General features: G+C 38.8%; 2 protein-coding genes across 2 annotated transcripts in view; both read left to right on the top strand.

Annotated features, from left to right (window-relative positions):
* The first annotated feature begins 95 nt into the window (after positions 1–95).
* LOC141757223 (ER degradation-enhancing alpha-mannosidase-like protein 3) lies at positions 96–13,890 on the top strand. Its single transcript, XM_074617572.1, has 20 exons — positions 96–1,187; positions 2,023–2,068; positions 3,268–3,368; positions 4,460–4,499; positions 4,629–4,741; positions 4,872–5,025; positions 5,281–5,415; positions 5,639–5,744; positions 6,455–6,552; positions 6,707–6,832; positions 6,934–7,017; positions 7,765–7,848; positions 8,003–8,127; positions 8,508–8,673; positions 8,817–8,974; positions 9,064–9,181; positions 10,204–10,377; positions 11,064–11,229; positions 11,352–11,543; positions 11,689–13,890. The coding sequence occupies exons 1-20, from the start codon at positions 1,030–1,032 to the stop codon at positions 11,940–11,942; spliced, it is 2,598 nt and encodes an 865-aa protein (XP_074473673.1). The 5' UTR covers positions 96–1,029; the 3' UTR covers positions 11,943–13,890.
* A 4,897-nt stretch (positions 13,891–18,787) lies between these two features.
* The window catches only part of npdc1a (neural proliferation, differentiation and control, 1a), a 26,529-nt gene continuing 17,524 nt past the window's right edge, over positions 18,788–27,792 (top strand). Inside the window, exon 1 of the mRNA XM_074617192.1 lies at positions 18,788–19,106. Coding sequence (XP_074473293.1) covers positions 19,001–19,106 — 106 coding nt within the window. The 5' untranslated portion in view covers positions 18,788–19,000. The remainder of the gene's footprint in view (positions 19,107–27,792) is intronic.

Genomic DNA, 27,792 nt, shown 5'->3' with positions numbered 1-27,792 from the left:
ATCCTCCTTGACTCCGCCCACCTTATGACGCATGTGACGCGTGGAATGTAAGCTTACGTGCCCTAAGTACAGACTGCCAGGGGATCTTCCTTCCCAACTTGGACAACAACCCAACGTCTGTTACATTATCAGACTGCGATCACAAGCACACACATCTGAATCTTATATATCTTAACTACTTGAAGAGTGTCACTTGCTTGAAAGGGGAGACTTCACGTTAGCCTACGTGGGGTGTAAAGCTTGCCTTACAGGTTAAACTCAGGGCAGAATATAACACATAGCCACAGCCCCCTCTAGCCGCTTAGCATAACAGCCTGCTGGTTCTTTGACAGCTCACTCGGTTGCTCGACGTCCGGGTGCTGTGTACGGCCGTAGTGATATCTGTGGACGTGTCATCGACCATTTAACTGTATGACATGTCAGTTTAATATGCGAGGGAACCATTTCTTTAAGACTAAAATGCTGGTTCAGCTTTCTTTCTTTCTTTAGCTAGTAAGCTAACTAACTAGCATTACTGACGGCTAACTAGCAACTTGTTAACGTTAGCTGGCTGCCTAGCAACATGGCTAGCTGCCTAGCAACACTGTCTTAATCTGGTAACTACCAACATATTTTCTTAAGTGTGCTGTTAGCTTTAGTTGGGCTTTCTCTAATCAGCCAGTGTTTCGTGGTCAGGCTTCTTTACAGGATACCAGTCATTGTGTGTATGGAGGCTCAGCTGTAGCTATAGCTGCCTCTATTGTTTACATGGATACGATCAGCTGAAGTGCACAGTGGGCACATGTGGTGGTCGTAAACAATACTGGATCATCTACAGAACAACAACAACAAGCACAGTGGACTTATTATGGACATGGGGCTGGGAGGTAGAAACTCTACAGCCTCAGACTCTCTACCTGAATGAGGATGATGATGAAGAAGGAGGACAGCTGTGCCTGCTGGACTGTTTGAGTTTGTGTGGGAGGTTGGACAAAAGGACAGGAGTTTGTTTGTTTGTCCATATTTAAGATTAATCTGAGAAGAGACAAAATGAGGAGAATAGGAAATAGACTGCACTGGGGAGTGGTCCACACATCTGGTGGCACTGGGATGTTGCTGAAGACCCTGCTGGTCACCAGTCTCCTTGGCTGGACGAGATGTCAAGAGAGCCAGAGCACGATGACAGCAGAGGAGAAGACCGTTATCAGGTGAAGAATGATGTGTAGACTGACATATAAACTGGGGGGAAAATTCTGCATAAAAAACAATTCAAAAAATTCTGTTTAAACCCAGTAAAGTAAAAATTCAATTGAAAAAAAAGAGATGTAATCACTTCCAAAATTCACAACATGTTTTTGTCTAACGAAATATTCTGCTTTAATCCATATTTGTTGGCGTTTAGCCTTTTAAAAAACAGACACGCACTGACAAGTTATATTCATTACAGTTTTTGAAACAGTCTTAACATTGTCTTAACTGTAAGTGCAATTATCACAACTGTTTGACAGTACATCACAACTCTATTGCATGTCTGCAAAAGGTAGAAACTCACCCAAAACACTTCATTCATGCTTCAAAACCTAGTTATTGTGTCAGTAAACTGGCCAATGCCACCAAAATGAAAAGTTGTTTTGTCATTGTGTGAGCCGCACTGGACAAAATAAACTGGGAAAAAAAAGTTCGGAAACTTGTGTTGGTCGATTATTTCTCTGTTGTTACAATGCTATTGGCATTGTATTTTACATCGTTGGAAAGCCTGTTTATTTACCTTCACAATGATGTCCAACTTGTAAGGATCATGCATTTGTGGGATGGGCAGCACAACTGATTATGTGGGTAGCACCCAAGAAAAATTTGACAAAATAGCATTGTAACAACAGAGAAATAATCCACCAAACACAAGTTTCCGAACTTTTTTTCCCCAGTTTACAACGCTGTTTTATGTGTTTGCGAATGAGTGGCTATTGAAGTTATTTGCAATTTTGTAAAACTATTTGTGTTTTTGCCATTTGATTCATTTATATTTTCCTTTTTTTTTTGCAGGGACCAGATCATTGAAATGTTTGATCATGCTTACGGCAGTTACATGGTAAGGTGTTCACTTTGATATAATCATTTTAATAATTTTAAGAGGGAAGTTATGAAAAGCTGAAAAGGTCAAAACCCCAGCAACACTTGTGGTATAAAGAACTACCTTATTGTGAGACTAACACGTTTTGTCGTTTGGCCTTCATCAGGGTCATCCAGTTAAGAAAAGCTTGAATCAGTGGTTGGACAGAATGCAGTTGGGTTAGATTTAATGGGGTTATGTAGGAGGCAAACATGCAGGATTTTGTTGTATGACATTGATGACAGAGATGGATTCAAGGTGTCAGGATTTTTCTCAAGAGAAGCAAGCAATTAGAGTGTACAGTCAGAGATGATCGGGTCATGGGTGGCTTGACTCTGCCGAAAGTTCAGAGATGAGACTGAGACTGAAACTGGACCTGACAGAGTGAGATATGGAGAAAGGAGCAGCAGCTGTGGAGATGTTAGGTAGAAGGGACGGGGCAGAGAGAAAACTGGTGACAACAATAAGTTGTTTTAGTTGAGGAGAGTGGCGTTAATAAGTGTTGGAAGAACAGGATACACACAGAGAAGAGATTCTCCCATTTATGAGTGAAGCACTGTTGTTGGCTTTGGAAGAAACCCTTAATATTAATTCCTATTATCCTAATATTATTTTTTTTTTTTTACATAATCACATAACACAAACAAACGTTTTTGATAAAGATCTTTTAAATTTGTTTTTAAAATGATTTAGACAGAGATATGAACTGAGTATTTGCAGTTGAAAAATTAATCGCTCAGTGCTGTAGATACCACTGTTTATAAACTATCTCAAACAAGTCTTTGGCATTTCTTTACTGTAATTCTTTGTTACTTATATTTGACTGGCTGATTTCTTGGTTTGGCTCTTGTTCTCAGACCTCAGCGATAATTAATTGAAGCCATCTAATTGGAAACTGATTTAAATCTCGGACACCAAATTTAAACCGACCCTCAATCTCAATCTTTATATATAGCGGGAATAGGTAGCAAGTAAAATCTTGAGAAAATGTTGAGTGGAAAAAAAACAGTTCCACAAGTGGTCCAATAGTTGTGTAAAGTATTTAGCTTTAGGCTGCTAGTTGTTTTTTTTCCCTCCGAGAGAATGTTCAACCCTCCAGCCATCCTTCCTTAATGACACCTTTTCTGTGGACTGCTAAATGTTGCTTGAAGACTTGAAGACTGTTGTTTGTGTTGCAGAAATATGCCTATCCAGCAGATGAGCTGATGCCTCTCAGCTGCAGGGGGAGAGTCCGTGGCCAGGAGCCCAATAGAGGGGACATAGATGACTCCTTGGGGAAGTAAGTTCAGTTAAATTTCCTTAAAGATAAGATATAAGATAAGATATTCCTTTATTAGTCCCACAGTGGGGAAATTTGCAAGTTAAATTTGCGGTTAAACAAACAAGCCGTGTATTTTTAATCCACCAGTTTAGACCAAAGCAACATGCGCATTTTTAAGAGTCTAATATGCACAGTAACTGGAGTGCTATATGTCTCTTTAGTGTGTTCCTTCATAGAGTTGTGTTACAGTAGTTTTTTTCAACTCCTAAGTTGCTGATTGTGAAAATGTAACTACACGTTATCGCAATACATTTGCTTGATTCCGTCCAGTTTATTATATCTGTTCCCACACTAACCTTTGCCTGCTTTCAAGATTGACTCTTTACTGAGAATGTTAAAGATATCGATAGCGTCAAAGGAGAAAAATAGAAACGCCCGTACATTTTCGCCAATTTTGTATCCACCTTCCTATTTTAATTGTGAACATCCTGATCTAAATTTATCATCTAGTTATGTGGAGATTCTTTGTGTCACCTGTTTTATATAATAAAATGGAGCATTAAATTGAGCAAAAAATACTTTCAACTTGATCTGGTGCAAAGGTAATTATATTTTATTATGGAAAAACATTGACGCAGGTTTTCTATTTTGTGATAAATAACTAAATCCTATGTCCAGAATACATTTGCATAGGAACAAATAAGTAACACAAAATGTAATATTTATGTAATGTCTTTTTTTTTAAAGTATTTTGCGGCTTCAAAGAAGACAAGGACTCATTTATTTTTATAATACTATGCTGTTCCAAACCCATTTAATTTGACACGGAGTAGATGCCCCAGTTTTTCAGGAACACATGAATTAGATGCAAATTTAAGTCAATCAAATTGACAAGAAGGCAATAAGTCATGGACTTGTGGTACAATACATCCATTAATGCACCATGCATGTTGCATAATGTAATTCCACTGCAAATTCAACAGATTTGACATGTAACAGATTGTGGTCATTAATATGAAACTGGATCAGTGGCAAAGTGGGTCACCAGCTCCACTGTGCTGTGCCAGAAGCTCTCATCATCATAACATGTCTTTCCACCTTTTCTCTAGGTTTTCTCTCACACTGATTGACACCCTAGATACCCTTGTGGTGAGTTCTCTGATTACAAGCATAAAAGTAGTTTGATCAGCTTCTGTTTCTTTTCCTCTCCATGCTTTTGTTTTCAGGTTTTTTCCCCTTTTTTTGACAGTAGATGTATTTGTTCCTGTGTGTGAGCAGGTGTTGAACAAGCTTGATGAGTTTGAGGACGCAGTGAGGAAGGCCGTGACAGAAGTACGCCTGGACAACGATGTGGTGGTGTCTGTGTTTGAGACCAACATCAGAGTTTTAGGGTATGAAGCATATCTGTGATTTATTTACTTTTGTATTGTGTATTAGTACTAAGTACCCCAAACTTTCTGTTTAATTTTGTATTTTTTAAAAGAAAATCTTTCTTCTCTTCCTTCATTTAATTCTCCCCAGAGGGCTTTTGGGAGCCCACGTGATGGCCGACCTGCTACGGCAGCGCGGGGAGAGGATGCAGTGGTATCGTGATGAGCTCCTACACATGGCCAAAGAGCTGGGTCATCGATTACTGCCTGCCTTTAACACCACAAGTGGCCTTCCCTACCCTAAGGTATTCCTTAGTTTATTGTTAAATATCATAGGTCTTGTTTTAGATGTATAATATGCAGATGGAGCAGACAGCCTACAGTCATATCTTATCATGGAAGGCTCTGAAACCTGACTCACTGCATTGATAGAGAATGATTCCTCGCAGTCAGTGCACCACAGAGGAACTAATGAACAACATATTACTTAATTTAATAAGTATCTTGAAATAATTTGAGCTGAGTTGATAAGTGATAAGATTAATGTTCCTTTTTTCCAGGTGAATCTGCGGTATGGAGTCCTAAACCCACTTTCACGCACAGGCACTGAGTCGGACACCTGCACAGCATGTGCTGGAACAATGATCCTGGAGTTTGCTGCCCTCAGCAGACTGTCAGGAGAGTCTGTGTTTGAGGTATTACCTCCCTCTGCCACTCTAGAGATTAGGCTTTTGTTTTGTAATATCCCACATTATTGTAAATTTACTGAGATATAAGAAAGTAGAGTTGTTTTCTTAGAAATTATAGCTGGCTATATAAACTCGTGGCAGCTGTTGAAAGATGAAATTATATATAAATGACGTAACTGTTTATACCAGAGACATTTTAAGGATATAATTACTTTATATTGTTTTACAGGAACATGCACGGAAGGCTCTGGATGTCCTCTGGCAGAGGAGACAGAGGGGAAGTGACTTGGTGGGGACTGTCATCAATATCCATAATGAAGAATGGGTACGGAGAGGTGAGGCAAACCTTTGGTACTACTTTGGTATAGACAAGAGATGAAAACTGGAACCACACACTAGGGTTATTATAGTAAACTAAAACTGAAACTAAAATCAAAATAAGCAATGAAAAATATTTTTAGAAACAAAAAAAATTATATCCTTACTCCATACTGAAAAGATATTGCCTAGATGAAAAGCAAATAAATGTAAATACATTTCAGTTTTATTTTTTTAGCTATAATTTATCACTATGGAAAAAAGGAGACAGCGTGAATTTCCATCAACTCTCGTGACATTGTCGAGGGAACCAGGGCGATGCTAACTTCCAGGTTGGCCTATAAAAATACGTCATCCCTGCAGCACTCTATTCCTACACAGTTCTCCAACCATGTATGTATGTAGCTACATACTTTTAAGACATTATACTTGGCACTAACAAAAAACAAACAGAAACTAAATATATAAAATCTGAAACTAAACCTTTCTGAAAAACTGAAACTAAACTAAAACTAGCAAACACAATCTGAAAAACTAACTAAAAAGAAAACAAAAAATTAAATCAAAAAGTCCAAAATACAATATTAACAAATTAAAAACTATTATAACCATGCCACACACTGAACATTTGATAATTCAGAAATACACAGACACTACATACAGTACATATTCCACGGCTCTATACATGAACCATATTATAGTAATCGTTTCACTTTTGTGTTTGCAGAGAGTGGTGTCGGTGCTGGTATCGACTCGTATTATGAATATTTGATGAAGGCCTACATTCTTCTAGGAGACAATGTGTTTCTGGAGAGGTTCAACATTGTAAGTCACCCATCACTGTACGCCCACATAGAAATCGATATCCAAACTGCTGTATTGTACTCCCTGTTCAAACATAATTGCCATTTTGTTCCTATTGTGATTGTGGGTTGAAGACATTTTTTCTAATATTACGTCTCATGTTTGTCTGCAACAGCACTATAGTGCCATTATGAAATACATCAGTCAGCCTCCCCTGCTGCTCAACGTACACATGCACAACCCCACTGTGAGCGTGCGCAGCTGGATGGACTCTCTCCTGGCTTTCTTCCCCGGCTTACAGGTCTGGGATCCTTTTTAATCGATCACATTTACTACCATTAAAACATAGTAGAAGGTGTAGAAAATTGTCGTCTCTAGAGTGACATTTATTCTTTCACACAGGTTTTGAGAGGAGATCTGAAGCCAGCTATTGAGACTCATGAAATGCTTTACCAAGTCACCAAACAGCACAAGTTTCTTCCAGAGGTAAAGAATCTTTGCTCTTTGTGTTTATTTAATGACAGTATTTATAACACTCAATAGGGGTGGGTTATATGAATAAATTCATATATCACAGTGTATATACTTGTATGTCAAGATAAGATTCCATATTGTAATGTAGTGACTTTTCAGGAAATTCAAATGAAAATCAAAACAATAATTAGATGGGAATGTCAGCTATTGCCTAATCCATTAAATCCATTGAATTAAATATATAACAAATAAAGGTACTTCATCATGATGATGAAAAAATCACAACAAATTAAATATTAATATAATATAATATTAAAATATTTCCATTAAGCAGTCCTTCTCATTACAACACTGCTTGCAATAACCCAATAGAAAGACCAGTATTGAAGGGATAACTACCTCAGTATAAATATTATATAACAAAATCTCTACTACCATCATATCGCCCAAGCCTAATACTCAGCTCACTGCAAGTTACAGTATGACATATTCATACTAAAGATGATGGGTAATGTATCAACAAGTAGGTGTGCAGCAGCTGTAGCGAATCATCACGGTTTGAGATATATGATGCAATGAAATATATTATAAGTTATTATAACAATACACCATGTCAAGAAATAATGAAAGGGAGTTTCTTGTGGCTAATCTTCTATGTCCTGTTGTCAACGAAATATGTGTATTAATGTAAATAGAGTATTCTTAGAAGAAGCTAGTGTCACTAACGTCTTTTGCTTTCTTTGCTTAATCTGCCTGCAGGCTTTCACCACAGAGTTCAGAGTTCATTGGGGCCAACACCTACTGAGACCAGAGTTTGCAGAAAGCACCTACTACCTCTATAAGGTGACAGGACAGTACCATAGACAGACATACAAAAAAGTGGAAACTTAACGTTTGTTATAATTAGGCTGGTTAATGAAACCACTCTTGCACAAATATGTACACAAATCATTTTTATTCGACGTGTGGTCGAGATTATATTTCGATATCTCTGCAGGCCACTGGCGACCCCTACTACCTCAGAGTGGGACAGTCCATCGTGGAAAAACTCAATGCCTACGCCAGGGTGCCTTGCGGGTTTGCCGCTGTGCAAGATGTTCGCACTGGGACGCATGAAGACAGGTATACAAATGAACCTACCTCTACACACAACAAACAGTGATATGTGTCTGAGAATATCTAATAATAATTCATGTTGAATATGAATACGGTTGAGGGATTATTCCTTATTTGGGGATTTATACTTAATTATTACATACTTGTGTATATAAAAAAAAAAAAACTGGAAGCACTCGAATACTGATTTGGAGGTCGATTCCCATGGCATTTGGTCGAAGCTTTGAAGCATTCGGGTCAGCCCTAGTTTACACTGACATGTTTCATATTTAAGAGTAACCTTAGAAGGTGTGGTCCGGTAAAACCTTTCTGTTGATGAAATAACTGTTGTAATGGAACCTCAAAATATCTCTTTTGAATGTGTTTTAATGTTTAATCATGTGCAGGATGGACTCGTTCTTTCTGGCGGAGATGTTTAAATACCTGTACCTGCTGTTTTCGGAGAAGAACCAGCTGCCCATCGATATCGACGACTACATCTTCACCACAGAGGCTCACCTTCTCCCTGTATCTCTCTCCATCACCCAGCCACCCTGTCAAGGCAACAACACGGTGAGAGCTCTTGCTTTTATCACAAATATCTCATTTTTCATTTTTCATTCTCTGATTGATGGAAGCTGATATTTCAATATGTGTGTAAAATTATTACTAGACAGTGTAGTTAAATTACTTCAGCTGTTGGTCCTGTGCTTCAGGAGTCCGTTCCTGTTCCTCAAGAAGAAGATCTGTTCACACACTCCTGCCCCAGCATGGAGACGTTGTTCCCCAACAACCCTTCGTTTGCCAAAACCATCCGGGACAGCTACAAGTACCTCACCGGGGTGGGGCGAGCCTTCCACCCCTTACCTGTCAGGTGTGTTGATTTTGGAGGGGAATCATCATTGAAACCTGTTTGCCACAATTACTTTGAGTTTTAACTTGGGTGTGTTTTGTACCTTACAGGGAAATTGAGTTACCGCTCCATGATAATGGGATGGAGCCGGTAGAGTTCTTGAAAAGCATGGGCATTTCTCTCACTCCACTGAACGAGGTCCTGGTAGGAGAAGCCGGAAATCGGAAGGTATTTTTAGTTACTTCATACTCGCCTGTTTAGACCTCCAAAACTTCAGGCACAACATTGTCCCAATGACATCCTTTTAAAACAGCAATTTTTACAGCTAAAGGAGCTAAGTTATTCATTTTCATTTCAGCACTAGTTGCAGATATTTAAGAAGATCAATGAGGCTTTAAGTCATGAGGTTGCAGGCAGAGGGCAAAATAAGTCAGAAACTGTATTTTACCCAGATATACTGTATCTACTATGTGTAATGTTTGAAAGCCCTTTCTGCCTTACAGGGTTGAGCAAAATGGGTCAAAAATATCACCAACATTTTTTAGACATTGTTGTGATTTCCTCTGTGATTTTCTTTGAGCATGCAAATCACGTTTTCAGTTCCTGATTTAAGACCTGATTTGAAACCACGCAAACGACCTGTTGAACCAAGCATGTTTATGCTGTGAGCAAAACATGCTTCAATGGAGCTGTCAAAACAGGTTAATTATATAACCTGCTGTTGAACCAATTCTATCTTTCAAAGTGTGCATATATAACACGGCCTTGAGCAGCATGGATTTTGAAAATTATAAGCTGCTTTAGTCAAATGACAGCGCTTTTTAAAAAAACAGATTTCTTCATCATCTTATCAGCTATGCTACGCTCAGTCCTGTGTTTACTTGAGCAGTAAATGTGCCCCCTTTGGTATCATGAGGTTTCCAACAGTGAGGGGGGGAAATGAAATCATTCAAATCACAGTAAATGGATTACCAATTTCATTTTGCTTTTTTAAATGGTTTACAAGTATTGGGTTAGGAGCAGTGTTAATGGAGTGAAAATTGGGGCTTTACATTTAAGAAATGCCTGCAATATAGGTTACTATAATATACAGTATCACAATGTCCACATATTCCCTGATAAACCATGATACAATTTGAACTGGTTATACCATAAAGTTGTCACAGAACTTCCCTTTCTTAACTTAAACATGACACTTGACATTATATGAAAACAATGACAAGAGTTTTCTAAATATGAATCCCTTTTAGGAGCATAAAGGAGTGTACCGTGTCAAACTGGTGGCAGAGTTGAGCCACACACCGGAGGAGGAGGAGGTGGTGCCCCATGTCATTCAGCTCATATCCCCCCCGTATCTGGGTAGGACGGTCCTCACAGCGGGACCTGCCAAGTTTGGGATGGACCTCACCAAGCAGGAGCACGGGGTGAGCTGCCAAAGTGACATAATAACACGGTATCGGCATCAAAGCTCCCAACAAGTGGTGTAGCTTTTATAAGAAACAGGTGTTTAATGATCATAACATGACCAAACATTTTAAAAGTTATGAAATCACTAACTTTTTAATGATGTTTAAAAAGTGATAAAAAAAAAAAAAAGGACCTTTACAAACCAAGGACAAAACATTTTCTCTTACAATTACTAGGGGTGGGAATCACCCCACAATACGATATTATCACGATACTTAAGTCACGATACGATCTTATTGCGACTTTAAACATTTTGCGATATGCTGAGTATTGCGATAAGATATATTGCGATTTATTAACTTTTTTCAACTGCAAATTCAGCAGTTTGTCAACATCTGTTTTATCTAATAAGATACAGTTTTCACTCAGTTCATCTCAGAGTTTTCTTTGACATATCTTGAGATGAGAGGTCAAGGGACCCCTTTTGAAAATGTCCATGCTAGTTTTTCCTCGCCAAAATTTTGCATAACTTTGGAGCGTTATTTAGCGTTCTTCCCGACAAGCTAACATGACATACCAATGGATTCCTTAGTTTTTTTCTAGTTTCATATGATAGCAGAATCTTCACTCTTTGTTTTACCTGGACTTCTCTTTATCTCAACACAATAACTCACAATAACACGCTCAAACTCTTGTGCTGCAGGTGAAGGGCCGCATAACGAAAGCCTCTCCCTACACTGCATGTGGGCCAATAGATAATGCAGTGGAGCTTAAAGGGCATATCGCCCTGGCACTGCGTGGGGACTGCATGTTTGCTGTGAAGGCTCGTCGGCTGCAGGAGGCAGGAGCCGTGGGAGTCATCTTTATAGGTGAGGATGATTACCAGAGGAGCTGAAACCACATTTTTTTCTTAAGTCCACCTCAAAGCTCAATACGCAAAGACATCAAAGAAATTAAATCATTCCAATTACTCACTTATTCTTTTTCTCAGACCACCGTGAGGGGAGCAATAGCGAGGACACTCCCCTCTTCCAGATGGTTGGAGATGGCGACTCCACCGAAGACATCACCGTGCCCTTGGTCTTCCTGTTCAGCCAGGAGGGTGCCGTGCTCACAACAGCTCTGGAGGAACATCACAATGTGGATGTGCTGATGCTGCCCAAGGAGAGGCAGCTGGGACACGGTGAGGAGCAGGAGGAGGAAGGTTAAAGGCTGGCGATACGCTATATATTTTTCATTGTGAAAGGCCTCTCTGATCAAATTTTAATTCTTTTCTCTGTTCTTGTTCCAATTTTGCATATCATTCGGCTTTCCTCCTCATCGTCCAGTTAAGACAGACCTACCGGTCGGCGTGCACATCAAAATTCGCCTGGCGGAAGAGGGGGAGCTGGAGGACGGAGTAGCCAGAGGGCCCACCTTGGAGTTTGTTTTGGAGAAACAGGAGGTGCTTCTTAAGGAAGAGGAGGAAGAAGAGCAGAGGCAGTTCTGCTCACAAGCAGCAGAGGATGACAGAACTGAACCGTGTTCAGCAGATTCATCGCAAACCGCAAACTCTAACAGTGGACAAGACGCAAACCCTTGACCACGACCGATCCCGAAGTAGCCAAGTTTCCGAACACTGATCTCTCGTCAGTGTCTGAATGGCGTGTGCCTCAGAGCCCCTCACTGCCCCACATGGAGCCCTTAACTGACCCAGCCTGCATGTTTACAGCCGATGGAGGAGAGTAAAACAGCGTGATAGCCACATCCTGTCTTGACTTTGAAATCTAAAGATTGTTCTTCATTTATTAGACGGGGAGTCAAAGTGGTGGCTTTTATTGAAAATACTGAAATGAGGGATGTCATGAGACTAAACTGGGTAGTTCAAGGCCAAAAGCTGTAGGTTAATATGGGCTGGGCTGGTGCTGCCCACACCTAGCCTGTAGTGTTGCTAGGCACATACAAGGTGTCCGTGATGATAATGACGTAGATCACTGACTAGAATTTAAAATTACCTCAACTTAGAGGAAAAACATAGATAAGGCAAAAATGTACTCAGCTAGGTTTTTTATGCAATGCAGTTTTTTTTGTAATGTAGAGTGCACCTTTTCACTTAATCAACAACTACTGTTAAATATTCGGTGATGGTGAATGGAATATGACCTGGCCAGTAGGTGGCGTTCGCTACCGCAGCTTCTCAGTAATATAATGGTAGTAGATGAAGGAGATGAGCTGGGGCCAATTTTAATTTTATTCTGTACTAGTAAGCAACTTCAGGGAATTTCAAGAGTGAATGCAGTTTGCTAGGGTTGACCCATTTGATGAAATGTTTGTGTGCGTGTTCTGCATTTCCTTTTTGCTATAACGTGTATGTGTGTGTGCGTGTGTGTATGTGTGTAATGACTACAAACACCCAAGAAAGCGTCTCAGCTAAAACATTTTTTTGCTATCAGACGAAACCCTCCTGTCTTCACAAAGTCATCAGGCAAGGGATTAGGAATAATCTGTCGGATCGAGCACCATAGATTTGGATTTTTCAGTCTATATGCTAATTTTTCCAACCTAGAAATAACTCTGTGGTCATTATTAAATTGTAATTTATCATGTCATCTTGAAAACTTTGCAAAATTAACCAAATCTTGCAACTTGCAACTGAAGTCTACATGTAACTCTGGTTTAGTTCAACCAGGTGCAGCATCACATTTGGTCTGCAGTCCCAGACTGCTATGCACTTTGAAACGCAGGTATGATGATGATCGTCTATGGCAGATTCATTCATCTGTGTGTGTTGCAATAAGTAATTCATTGTACCATTTACATTGTGCAATAATGCAATGTTTTTTAGCCACCTTAAAATATAAGGAAAACTGCAAGGTTTTTTTTTCTCATCTAAAATGGTAACAGTCAATCTGGAAAGGCCAACTGAATCCTGTACATTGTTTCCAAAGTATGATAGATACAGTTGTCTGGTCTCTACGCAAACTGAACCATATTCTGGGCATTCTTATGTGTAATCACTTTTCAGAAAGATGCATAACTCTTTAATCAGTCATATTCACGTCATTCTCACTAATGATTTTTAGCATGATTCTTTTCTTTTGTGGTACATTAAATGTGAGCTCATGTTTGCGTGGGGAAACCACTTTTCATTGAAGTATGTTTTCTTTTCTGATTGTACGGTGGACCTGTTCCTGATGCTGCTGAGTTAATTTGAAGTCTTACTCCAACATGACTTTTTATTTTGTTTAGCCCGTCTGAGGCTTTGCCCCAACCCGTATACCTCAGGACTGTGTGTTACAGTTCACGCAGAAAAAAAGGACAGTGGACAAGATGTAGAGGATTTCTTTTTTTTAAAAATCATTTTTCATGCTATTTAATTTCCAGCTGCTCTCTAAGGTTTCTGTTGATCAGTGGCTGAAAGTAAAAAAACAAAAAAACAAAAAAAAGTGCCAAAAGAGATGCATGACATGGCTCCTGTTTCTGTTTCACATCTTTTTAGTTTCTGACTGTGAGCTGAGGCAGTCTCATCAATAAATTTGAAATCACAATTATCCAACCTTTTACCTTTTTTGTTTCCTGCATTATATATTCCGAAGCTGTGGAATATATCAGGTCAGGAATATAAACTAAAAGTTTGGAAATTTCTGTTTGGTCGATTATTTCTCTGTTGTTACAATGCTATTTGGCATTGTGTTTTACATCGCCTGTTTATTTACCTTCACAATGATGTCCAACTTGTAAGGATCGTGCATCTGTGGGATGAGCAGCACAGCTGATTATGTATTCTCCTGTTGGTATTGACTCTTGTTTTGAGTTGTTTGGTGGATTGGATGATTGAACTCTATCAGTAACAAGGAACAAACAAGACATATTGGCAATTTTACACTTTATTCATTTAATACATACCGTCAGGAGCCTCAGTAGCGGTGGAAGATCCATACGCAGCCACGACAGCCTGGCACCTTCTCCTCATGCTGTTCACCAACCTGGTCACACGTTGCTGTGGGATGGTGTTCCATTCGTCAACCATGATTCATTGCAGGTCAACCAGCGTGGTTGTGTGTTCCCTCAATGATGTCCCTGGCAAAACAAGGCTTGTCATCATTGAAGGCCATCTCAATGCAGTGAGATATCGGGATGAGATTCTGCAGCCAGTGGCGATCCCATATCTCCACAATCTGGGACCTAACTTCATCCTCCAAGAAACAACGCTCACCCCCACAGAGCCAGGGTTATCACAGACTACCTCCACAATGTGGGAGTAGAGAGAATGGAACGGCCTGCCAAGAGTCCACACCTCAACCCAATTCAACACTTGTGGGATCAGCACGCCGCTGTACGTGTTAGAGTGACCAACACAACCACGCTGGCTGACCTGCAACGAATCCTGGTTGAGGAAAGGAACGCCATCCCACAGCAACGTGTGACCAGGTTGGTGATCAGCATGAGGAGGAGGTGCTAGGCTGTTGTGGCTGCGTATGGATCTTCCACCGCTACTGAGGCTCCTGACGGTGTATTAAATGAATAAAGTGTAAAATTGCCAATATGTCTTGTTTGTTCCTTGTTACTGATAGAGAGTTCAATCATCCAATCCACCAAACAACTCAAAACAAGAGTCAATACCAACAGGAGAATACACTGTTTACCATTGACGGAGCATTTTGGCAAATTTTTCTTGGGCGCTACCCACGTAATCAGCTGTGCTGCTCATCCCACAAATACATGATCCTTACAGTTGGACATCATTTTGAAGGTAAATAAACAGGCTTTCCAACCATGTAAAATACAATGTCAATTAGCATTGTAACAACAGAGAAATAATCCACCAAACACAAATTTCCAAACATTTTTTTCCCAGTTTATTTTTTTTCTATTCAAAAGTAATCAAATTATCTGGAACTTCAGCAGTCAAGTTGTGTTTGAGTGGAATTAGACTGTAAAATGTTCTACTATTTTACAGTTACTTCAGTAAGGAAGCTTTTCTTTGTAGTTTGAACTTTTCATATAAAGAATGGAGCAACAACAATGTACTTCTTTACATATTTCTTCTACACAGATTACATGAAGCTAATTTAGCAACATTATATTTTTCCTGTTGAGTATTCAGAGAGAGAAACATGAGGTTTAATCGTGTCCAAAAAGCAGAAAACAGCATTTTGTTTTGTGTATTAATAAATGCACTGAATGTGTATCTGTCTGAATCTCTCTTTTGTTTTTCCTTTGTCAGGAGAAGATGAGACAGACATCGAGACCTTTTGTGCCAGATGGGAACAGCTACCTCAGAATAGCACAATCACGAGAAACGATGACGTTCGAGATGACGTCACTGATAAAATGACAGTGGTAAGATGACAAAAGAGAATGATTCGCACATTTTATATGGTGATTCAAGTTCACAGTTCTGAATGTATGATGTTCCTGGTGGTCATGTAGCCGATAATATTCAAGTGCCTTCAAATTCAATGATCCCACATGATAAATAAGCCATGTTGTTTTTACAAACATTTATACTATTAATATTCAGTGTTAATACATAGATATATTCCACTGGCGGTAGTCCATTTTGATAACTGACAGAAACAGCTATTGTCAAATGATTTTGGCCACCTAAAGGTTTTTATTTCTACCCTGGTCACTGAATTTTGGCTTTTGTTTGGTTTAGTCTTTCAGCCTTAAGCAAACAAACTGTCACCAGCTGCCATTCATCATTTGGCCTGTGTTTGGAAAAGACTTATAGGCAACAATAGAAAGAGATTATACATGATATGTTTGTTTATTTGTGTATTCATACATTTTAAAACATGTTTTGTGCCATCATTTTATTGCACCTGCTACATCCTGTTAAATGGACAAACGTACACTATTTGCTCATCAACCTTCTCCCTCAACCACTATCTTCATTAGGCTGTTATCAGCCAATCTGTGTTGTTTAATGATTAATTAATTGATAAAAGAAAATGAATGATTGGTTGACAAAGAGTAAACTCAACAGCATTAAAATAAGTTTATTCTTTTTTTTTATCAGCACATCTCTAGCAGTGTGTAAACCATCAGATGTAACCAAGCACCTAGTGTAAACCGGTTTTACTACGTCATCACGTCTCACGTACCTCCTGTGCCCTGTTTGTAGTCGCTCAGTAAACTGCTGCCTTCAGGTGCTCTGGGAAACGGTGACATCTCGATTGTAAGAATTTGCAGAAGCATGTGGTGGAGCTAACATAAAAATTTAAAGTGGGAATTCCAATTGATGTTTTAGTTGTAAAGATGTGAGAGTGACTATCTTTATATCAAAAAGTTCAAAATCAATATTCTTTCAAAGGTCTTTTTATTAATTGTCAATAATCAAGAGAACAATCACTATACAGGGAAAGTTATGTTTTTGTTTATCTGAACGACACTCACCCGTGACACATCAATCAATCAATCTTACCTGACAACAACATACACACAGACAGCCACAGCTGACCACAAAGGACCTAACTGATTCTCAATCATGGATACATAAAATTCCAATTGTAGAGAATACAACACTGGGAGAGTATCCACAAATAAGTCATGAATTAATAATAAGAAGAAGAGGAAATATATCTATATATATACACACACGTGGACAAAATTGTTGGTACCCTTCCGTTAAAGAAAGAAAAACTCACAATGGTCACCGAAATAACTTGAAACTGACAAAAGTAATAATAAATAAAAATGTACTGAAAATTAACTAATGAAAATCAGATATTGTTTTTGAATTGTGGTTCAACAGAATCATTTTAAAAAACAAACTGATGACACTGGCCTGGACAAAAATGATGGTAGCCCTAGAAAAGATGTAAAATAATGTGACCATAGGGACATATTAAACTAAGGTGTGTCCTGTAATTAGCATCACAGGTATCTTCAAACTTGTAATCAGTCAGTCTGCCTATTTAAAGGGTGAAAAGTAGTCACTGTGCTGTTTGGTATCATGGTGTGTACCACACTGAACATGGACCACAGAAAGATAAGGAGAGAGTTGTCTCAGGAGATTAGAAAGAACATTATAGACCTTCATGTTAAAGGTAAAGGCTATAAGACCATCTCCAAGCAGCTTGACGTTCCTGTGACTACAGGTGCACATATTATTCAGAAGTTTAAGGTCCATGGGACTGTAGCCAACCTCCCTGGACGTGGCCGCAAGTGGAAAATTTATGACAAATTGAAGAAACGGATAATACGAATGGTAACCAAAGAGCCCAGAACAACTTCCAAAGAGATTAGAGGTGAACTCCAAGGTCAAGGTACATCAGTGTCAGATCGCACCATCCGTCACTGTTTGAGCCAAAGTGGACTTAATGGAAGACGACCGAGGAGGACACCAAATCATAAAAAAGCGAGACTGGAATTCGCCAAAATGCATATTGACAAGCCACAAAGCTTCTGGGAGAATGTGCAACAAAATATTAAGTTAAGGGTACCATCATTTTTGTCCAGGCCAGTTTCATTAGTTTGTTTTTTTAAATGATTCTCTTGAACCACAATTCAAAAGCAATATCTGATTTTCATTAGTTAATTTTCAGTAAATTTTTATTTATTATTACTTTTGTCAGTTTCAAGTTATTTCAGTGACCATTGTGGGTTTTTCTTTCTTTAACGGAAGGGTACCAACAATTTTGTCCACGTCTGTATATATGTATATATATATATATGTATATATATATATATATATATACATATATATATATATATATATGTATATATATTCATTCATTCATGGTTTATTTAATAGGGACCAATACAATGTACATAGACAACTTAAAAACAGCTATCTGATGCCGGTATCATAGTGCTTGTAGCGGATGCTAATTTGCAACACCTGTCCCTAGAAGGGCTTTTTGTGGAAATAAGAGATTAAAACAGGAATGGGTACAGGAAAAATAAATAAATACAATAAAGCACACATTTAAAAACATTACATGAAAAACTAGACATGAGTGCAGGTTTGTCGCTGAATTAACCAGAATTTAGTTTATATATATATATATATATATATATATACATACATAAACATACATACATATATATATAAAAATAGAGGAACAAAATAATAATAAAAATAATAATGATAATAATGAATAAATAAATAAAATAAAATTTAAAAAAAGAAAAAGAAGATACTACTACTGGCTACTCAGAAAATCAATATACAACTATAATTATATTTTAGTTATTGCTCTATTTTGCTGGCATTCATTTTTCACTCCGTTTAACGTTTAATTGTCATGTTTGCCTTTAGTAGAAACATAAATATAGCCTATTAACCCTAGATTGAATCTGTCTTCCTACCATTATGGGGTTTTTATTTCCGAGTTTACGAGGAGACCATGAAGGCAGCATGTCAAACGCACCCACGCACACATGAGCATCACACACACACCCACCCTGAAGCTGAAGCTCCGCTATCTTTAGCCCCGCCACGGAGGATTACAGTGCGCAGTGTGTCACAGACTGCGTCCCGGTTCTACCTGCTCGGCTTATATTGCTGTGTGTCTACTTTGTGCTGAAGCTTTCTAGCATTAAAAAACAAACAACAAAAAACAAACATAAAACAGAAGGAAATGGGGGAATGACAACAACAAACTCGGTCCCCCGTCTGCGGTTCTCAGTCCTCCAGAGAGGACCCCCAGGATGCTGCTGCTCTCCAGCCCGAGGAACGGACGCCTGCGCCGGGCCTCGCTGCTGCTGCTCGCCGCGGTCTTCCTCTGTGTTGCCCCTGTCAGTGCTAGCCTACCAGGTAAATACACACAACACCAAAAACACATTACAAACACAGAGGAACCAGGTTAGACAAGTTGGTGTACCTGGGTAGCCTAAAAGTGAGGCAAGAGTAGGCTACAAGGAAAGAACAATGGTAAAAAAAAAATACACATACCCTTCCTTGTTAAGTTACTCAATGCATTTCCTTGTATGCTGCTCACAGATTTGTATTTTGTTAATATTACACTAATGTAAAAAGAGTGGGTCCAATTTAATGGGAGATCCATGTAGAAGTAGGGACAACTTATAGTCCTTATATTGTGATATATATATATATATATATATATATATCACTATATGTATATAGTGATATACATATATTTTTTTTCTTTTCATTTGGTTTTTCCTTTATTTGGTTTTACTCAGACATTTACATAAACATACTTAATTAGATACAAATATTAACCAGCTTTTCCACTTTTTACAATGAAATTATATAGAACACACAGATAGAACATGGGGGTGCTTTTCATGTAAAATAAGATAAAATAAATAATAATTAAAAAAAATTACATTTAGAAAAAAAGAAAAATTAAACAAAAGAAGGACGTTTTGGGGAAATATACTTCCGTCCAAATGTCCTCAAATTGAGTTTCTTCAAGCCTCATTGAGAAAGTAATTCCTTCCATTACAAATATTTCATAAATTACATCATACCAGTTCTCTAATGATGGGGTATCTGGTTTAAGCCATTTCTGAGTAATTGCTTTTCTAGCAGCTACACTCAATATTCCAAATAAGTATTTTGTTTTAATATTTGTAGATGTTGAAAGTAGAAGACCAAACAGGAGTTCGTCCCACTTAAAAACTATGTTTGTACCAAATATAGTAACTAATTCTGTGTAAATCTTACGTCAAAAGGAATTTACTTTTAGACAGTTCCAAAACAGGTGATAGTGGTTTAGAGCTGCTTTTTTAAGTGTTTATATTGATTTAGTATTGCTTAGATAAGTTGGTTAACCAGTATATAATATCTCAGATATGGTGGTTATCACAGTGAAGTTACTCAGTGTAATTTTAAAAACAATAGCCTACTGCTAGGCTATATAATAATGTGCTTCACAATGTTTGGAAAATGGGTCAAATCAAGCTATTGTTTGTACTTTTTTATATTATATCTAAACTGTAACTATATATATTTAATTGCATGATTGTTCATGATTAATCACAAATTATTCACAAATATTTTATCTGTTCAAAATGTACCTCGAAGGGAGATTTGTCAAGTACTTAATACTCTTATCAGCATGGGAGTGGACAAATATGCTTGCTTTATGCAAATGTATGTATATATATTATTGGAAATCTATTTACAACACAAAACAATGACTAATGTACATGTCTGTAAAGGGGAGACTCGTGGGTACCCATAGAACCCATTTTCATTCACATATTTTGAGGTCAGAGGTCAAGGGACCCCTTTTGAAAATAGCCATGCCAGTTTTTCCCCGCCAAAATTTAGCGTAAGTTTGGAGCGTTATTTAGCCTCCTTCACGACAAGCTAGCATGACATGGCTTCCTTAGGTTTTCAAGTTTCATATGATACCAGTATCTTCACTCTAGCTTTAAAATTGAGCCTGCTACAACCTCCGAAAGCTCGATTGCGTTTAAGAAATTAGTGGCATTAAAACGAATTTGCGTTAATGTATTATTGTCGTGTTAACTTTGACACACACACACACACGCACGCAAATACATTCTCTGATCAATTTAGTTCCTGGTTAATCTGGAAACTGGTTTGAGCGCTGTTTTAGCTATTGAATACATACATATTTGAGTGCAGTCTTTGAGTTTTATGCCTGTTTGTGTGTGTGTGTAATGGGTCTCCACACAGTGATGATAGCTGTTGATGTGTGTGGGGGAGATAATCTGCTTCTGAGCTTTTAACACAGAAAGCCTGTGGGAGAACCAACAGCTGGACTCTCACATGTAGCCTAATCTTTAGCCTTTATCTGAGACACACACACTGCACTAGCACTGAACACTTACTGCCTTGACCTGGACACAGGCTTGCGTGAATGTTTAGACCTTACTATATTTATTCCCACCAAAACATAAACCCATCCATGCCAACACATGCAGCCGTTGTGGTTCACTCCAGCTCACTGACGTCCGTGCATGAAATCAAAAGGGTGTGTAGCTTCATTCTGCTTGTGCACGACAAAGAGGACGCAGAGGATGTGACGCAGTCTCGGTGATCTTTTGCCTCTGTAGGGGAAATTTGTGAAGTCGATGACCCGCTTTTCATCAAAATTCAACCAATGCAAATGTCATTAATTCCTCTCTCAAGTGCTGACAGACAACTGTGGGGCAAAAGATGGTTTTGTGACGTAGAGAAGTTTTCGGAAATCATCATTTTGTACAAGATGGAGACAGACTAAGCTGTCAATACACTGTTGCCTCTCTTGTTTTGCGTCTCTCAGAAAAGAATAATATGTTTGGTGTCATCAGCAGTCATCGGATCTTTTGTGTTGTTTTTCCAAAACCTGTTATATTTGAACGCAGCTTGTTGATAACAATGTGTGACAGTGTGTCAGTATGTGGGCCTTTGTTAGAGTATGTTGTGTTGAAATAACAAGACGAGGCGAAATAGCACATTTTTTCACTCCTATGTGAAATAAGTGATTACAGCACATTGTATAATGTAGCCTCAGGAATTTTATTGGAGTCATATCTACTCTATTGGCACTTTTTAAGTAAATTGTACTTTATGAAAGGTTGTTGAATATATTTGAGGCATCTACAGAACCTTGAAAAGCACACTCAGTATTAACAGCGAGTCAGGTTTCAGGGTGATTTTACTGGTGTGTGACAACAGCATGATGTGCATAGTAATCAGGTGGTTGATAAAGCAAATGTCGACACATCATGTGTAAATATGCCAGAGAGCTTTCACAGAACATTTGGTTCTTGGGATGGAAGTAATCCAAAATCTCCATAAACCCAATTGATTACATAAATGATGTCTAGTCTGTTGGCCAAGATGCAGAATTAATTACCTTAAAATGCAGAATTTGTCGTGTAATTCAGGCGACGTCAAATTAGCCGCAGAAAATTTAACTTTTTCACCGATTTATTTGCATGTTCTCGCTGATCTAGCATTTATAGAAAGTATAAACATTATCTTCACTTCTCAATATTCTAATTCAGCTCGATCATTGTTGTGCTGCCACGTGTAAATGCCAGGTTTGTCATTCACCGAGCCCACATAGAAACTGCTGTGATGATTATTCAGAGAGCCACTGCCTCTGGCCTTTTCTTCCACCAGGATTAATCTTTAACGATTAATATCTGCACTGTCACACACGCACACGCACACAGCCACAGGCTGCAGTGTTTTCCGATCACCTTTTTTTGCCCTGCAGCAAAATTAGTCATCTGCGTACGTCGTAGTGGGGATTGAAAGGCAATGAAAAGTCAAGGGGGACGACACAAGCACACTGCCACGCGACAAAAAGACCACTGAGAGGATGACAGGGTTCACACGTAATGATTAGTATCCTCATATGACTGGGGATTAAAGCTGCAGTGGGTAGAATTGGAGCAAATATGATTAAGAAAAGTTATCTTTATAAAACGGTCATTATAGCCTGACAGTAGTGCATGAGACAGATAATCTGAAAAAAAAATCATGTGCCTCTGTGTCCTCCGGTGCTCCTAATGGCATCTGCACGATTTCACAGATCGGAGGAAAACAACCAATCGGAGCCGAGCTGGAGCCTTGCTGTCTCTGCAGTTTAACGCTAACACGTGCTCCATCTGGTTTCAAATGGATCTGTTTTGTAGCTTGTGTGGTCTTTGAGGGGATTTGACATCTCCATCGTTCGTCAGTGACAGAAAGGGAAAATGACCACCCAATTATATGGCGGTAACCATCATACGGAAATTACGCAACAGACAGGAAACACATTATTGATCTGCCCCATTGTGGTCTCAATTTGGAGGTCTGAAAAATAAGCGGTCAGCCAAGGCTTTGCTGTGATGGCTTCTTCAAATCACTCTCTCTCTTTCTTTGGCTTCTTCATTTGAGAGCCTATACCGTCGGCTACACCAGACCGCTCCAGGAAATGAGAGGGCCACAATTAATCAACTTACAGTGCGCTTACAGACATTTGATCAAGCCAGAGTCAGCACAGTTTAGCTGGAATGATACGCACTACGCTCCTTCAGTTTTAGTACCAACAGTTGTGTCTTTTATCAACCCGATCCTGCAGCCAATTTACTATGTCAGCGGTTTTGCATGCATGCATGTTTGCAGATGTGTGTGCAGCCATATCCTTACCAAGAACATGTGTCTATGTTTTACATAGAAGCACCATACCTAGAAATCTGTCTGTTTTAGATTGCAAGTGCTTTTGATAACATGACACAGGGTACAAAAAACAGATTTGCTATTGAAAAGTAATTTGAAGGTAACTGTGAGCCAAATCAGCCCCACCAATCTGGGAGTAATGGTTTACATTGGTCAATCCCGTTGCTCAGTAACTGCATCAGCAACAGGACCAGCCAGAGGCCAACAAACACGATGACCATTAAAAAGAAAATGGAAACAGACTAAATCAGGAAGCTTTTATTTGCCGCATATACTTGCCGCCATTGTATAAATCCCTTTAACCTTTGTTCCTGTTTGCTGCGGGGTGTTCTGCTCCACTCTAATGATAATGACACAGTAATTATCCCCTGTTTAATGGGTTAGACTCATCATTGTCTGACATGACAGAATTTACTGCAATAGAAAAAAACAAATGACAGACGCGGTGAGAGATAAGGAAGGAGAGACATGACTGAAAAAACAAAGACTTGTTTCACCGTCTACGAACTTTGATTCCATTGAAGATTACATTCTTTGACTTTTTAGCGATGCATTTCCTTTTCACCTTTACGTGTCTCTACTCTGTACTCTGTATTTCCTGCCTCAGCAGTATCGTGTGTCTGCGTGTGTGCTAAACAGGTGCTAAGTCATGCCCTATTTTCCACTGAGCGTGGCAAAAATGTTACATGTCACCGCATCAGATTATGGTGGGAACCCAACACCTACACTACAGTAGTGTACTGAAACTGATAAGGTAGACAGTTTCCACGCATTTAGTCATCTAATTCAGGCTCAAGGCTTTCTGACGCTGCTTTCTGAGAAGTGAAGCTATTTAAATTGATGTGGCAGCTTTTTCCTCTATGTGTGTTTTTAATGCCCTGGCTACGCAAAGCCAAGTATCTCATCCAAGGAGTACAAAATGGGTGAATTTTTGTTATACTGTATGTTCTCGGCCTCCATCTGTCTTATAGACAATGGGTCACGTCGGTTGGTGGGCGTTGCACTTCCTTGAGTGGCTTGAATCTCCAACTATTTTGAAAATGAATTAATCCGTTTGAGTAATTTAAGGAGAAAAAAAAGTAAAAATTCTTTGATTCCAGCTTCTTAAATGTGAATATCTTCTGGTTTCTTTACTCCTCTATGACAGTAAACTGAGTGTCTTTGAGATGTGGACAAAACAAGACATTTGGGAAACACCGATCGACATTTCTTTTCCATTTTCTGACATTTTATAACAAGTAATCGATTAATCAAGAAAATTAATGATGTTGTTTTTTTTGGTATGTTATTAAATTCATAATAGATTGTATTGGAGTGGATATTTTATATACTGCCAACTGGGGCTGCCCCCTCTTAGTAGATTAGTTGACTAATTGGTGGTTGTGGTCTTAGTCAACTAAGATTTCTTTAGTTGATCAGTCGTTTTTTTATGCTTTTTTTTCTTGCCGAATGACTTATTTCCGAGAAACTTATGAGCACATCTCTGGTAAACAAGATTTAAAGTGCTGCTTTTACGTGATTCTTTGTGGAGAAACTCAGTTCTACAGTTGACTGGAATTGCTTTGGCTTACTGCCCACACTAGTAGTGCGTAATATGGAAAAATCCACTATCATGGCATATGTCATTTTATGTCATATCAATATGTAAAATCAATTGAGAACCTCATTTTAGATTAACTAGATTAAATGAAGATGAATTCATTGCAAATCCATTATTGAAATGGAGCCTCAAGAAATCATGACACTTCATCACATTGATGGAAAAATTATATTAAGACAGTCCATTAAGGTTTTATCGGAAATATTCAAAACCATTTAACTGCATTTCTGTCCAACAAATCCCCTATTTGCGCCATGGATGAAGTAGATGACGCTTGGCCAGAGGTCGAAAAGGACAGCTAGCACTGTATAATCAGTAATGCAATATCTCTGACAAATTTATATTGTCTCATGGCTTACATAACATATTGTCACATTGATCCTAACTCGCAGCATACAATAGCAGCGTTTGTCCCAGCTGATGCCAAAGAAAACAAAGCCGTCGAAACAGGCTGTTTGGCATTTGTTTGTTTTTGTCATTTGGGAGTGAGGCATGGCGAATAAACAGGAGCATAGCAGCATGGTTACACAAAAAGCCACGCAACAAACACATGAGCACACATACGCACGCATAATCCATGTGGAAATAAACGGTGGGGTTACATATCAAGTGAAGAGGCCCAAGCAGAGCTCTTAAATGTTTCCACTTGATTTGGAGTGTTTGTCTTACTTCCTGTCCATTATCGGAGGGTCAGGAACTGCACACAATGGGAGTGCGTGACCCTTCCTGGCCTTCCCATTTCCTATTTCCTCTCTAAGTCTCCCACACATGCACACACAATTACAGATCGGGTGACATTTGTTGCATTGTATCTGTAGAACAGCTTGAACGAGCACAAGTTAACGGTGACATGAAAGTGTGTATATGTGCGTGTGGGTGTTTTCCAGGCTGTGTGAGAATGCCTCTGTTTGCCTCTCTGTTCTCTCTGGCAGAGCTGCTGCTGGGCACACAGCCTGGCAACAGCAGCAGCAGATGGTTAAGAAAGTCATTTTTCACTCGTTCCAAGGACTACTTTCTGAGTCCCCGCGTTACATAATGTTGTTTTTTTTAACACCTCCGCTGTCTTCGCCGATAACCAAACGACCCGATGTACTGCAGGAACGTGTCTGTTCCATCGCCATCTCCTTGCCTGTCTCTTGTTTTGTGTTTCTCTTCCTCTGTCTCCTTGATTGAGCTCTCTAATTAGCGACAGCACTGTGTGGGAGGCTTGTTGGTGCAAGGCCACCCTCCAATGGCGACTTGACATTCACTTCTGTGGCTCCTTTGTTATGCTGGTAAATAGATTTTAGCTGTTTTGTCGTACAATTATTGCGATGAGCATGGTGCACACCTTATTTTTTTTTGCATGTCTATTCATTCTGTTCAAACCAAGTATTTCTGCACACTTGCCGATAAAGATTAGGCCACGCTAGTATTTTTAGTATTATACTATTTGTAGAATTATTAGATTCCAGTGGTGGCTGCGTTGGATTGTTTCCGACTCCAAACATTTCCAATAACTCCAGAGCATTGTAAAATCTACAAGTCAAAATTTATTGAAAAAAGATGGATATAATCGTTTCCAAAACTCACAACTAAGGCTGGCAATCGATTAAAATATTTAATCGTGATTAATAGCATGATTTTCCATAGTTAATTAATTAATTAATAATTAATCCCACATTTTTTACCTGTTCAAAATGTACCTTAAAGGGAGATTTATGAAGTATTTAATATTTAATACTCAACATGGGAGTGGGCAAATATGCTTGCTTTATGCAAATGTATGTATATATTTATTATCGGAAATCAATTAACAACACAAAACAATGACAAATATTGTCCAGAAACCCTCACAGGTACTGCATTTAGTATAAAAAAATATGCTCAAATTATAACATGGCAAACTCAAGGCCAACGGGCAACAACAGCTGTCAGTGTGCTGACTTGACTATGACTTGCCCCAAACTGCATGTGATTATCATAAAGTGGGCATGTCTGTAAAGGGGAGAGTCGTGGGTACCCATAGAACCCATTTTCGTCCTCATATCTTGAGGTCAGAGTGAAGGGACCCTTTGAAAATCACCATGCCATTTTTCCTTGCCAGAATGTAGCTTAAGTTTGGAGCGTTATTTATTTTCACTGCAGTCAAAACCCTGTTTGCTCTGCCGCTCACTGCACACAAAGGCAGGGCGGCACCTGTAGGCTATTAACCGGGCGGTCTAACAGCATCATAAATTACATTTATATAACCTTAATAACAAATTATTTTTGTCCTCTTTTTTTTTTTAAGGATAATAATGTTATGAAATGTGACAATAGACATTTAAAGCTTCATTCGACAACCTCAATAGAAGCTTTGAATGTAAAAAAAAAAATGACATTCAAGAGGTTTGGTGCACCAAAATCATATTATCGCAATGTAGTTTGAACAAAAAGGTTTTCCGGCCACTGTTGGTGAATGATAATGAATACCATTTTTGGATTGAACCGCAGCTCTACCCTGATTTTCACACTCGCTTTGCTTTTTCGCACCCTCTTTTTCTCACCGTCGTCACACATTCATAATGAAGCACGCATACAGTAGTTGGTTTGCGTCTGGGTGTGTGTGTTTGTGTATATATGGCTGCTTGCGTGTGAGGAGAATAATTATCTGCATTCATGTGACTGCAATAAGTTCCGCCATATTAACTTCCAACGTCATGAATAACAGATGAAGTAGTGCTGGCCAGAGGTGCTGAGATGCTAGCTCCATCATAATAAAGACTGCAG

Source organism: Sebastes fasciatus, chromosome 19 (assembly GCF_043250625.1).
Source record: "Sebastes fasciatus isolate fSebFas1 chromosome 19, fSebFas1.pri, whole genome shotgun sequence".
Classification (NCBI taxonomy): Eukaryota; Metazoa; Chordata; class Actinopteri; order Perciformes; family Sebastidae; genus Sebastes; species Sebastes fasciatus.
Note: the sequence above shows the minus strand (reverse complement) of the source record. Positions and strands in the feature narration are given on the sequence as shown.

What these genes read in the sequence shown, in the direction of transcription:
- LOC141757223 (XM_074617572.1), top strand. Translation starts at nt 1,030, where the DNA reads ATGAGGAGAATAGGAAATAGACTGCACTGGGGAGTGGTCCACACATCT. An exon ending in TTCTGGAGAGGTTCAACATT is followed by an intron (nt 6,553 to 6,706) that starts GTAAGTCACCCA and finishes TGTCTGCAACAG; the next exon opens with CACTATAGTGCCATTATGAA. An exon ending in GGAGAGGCAGCTGGGACACG is followed by an intron (nt 11,544 to 11,688) that starts GTGAGGAGCAGG and finishes CTCATCGTCCAG; the next exon opens with TTAAGACAGACCTACCGGTC.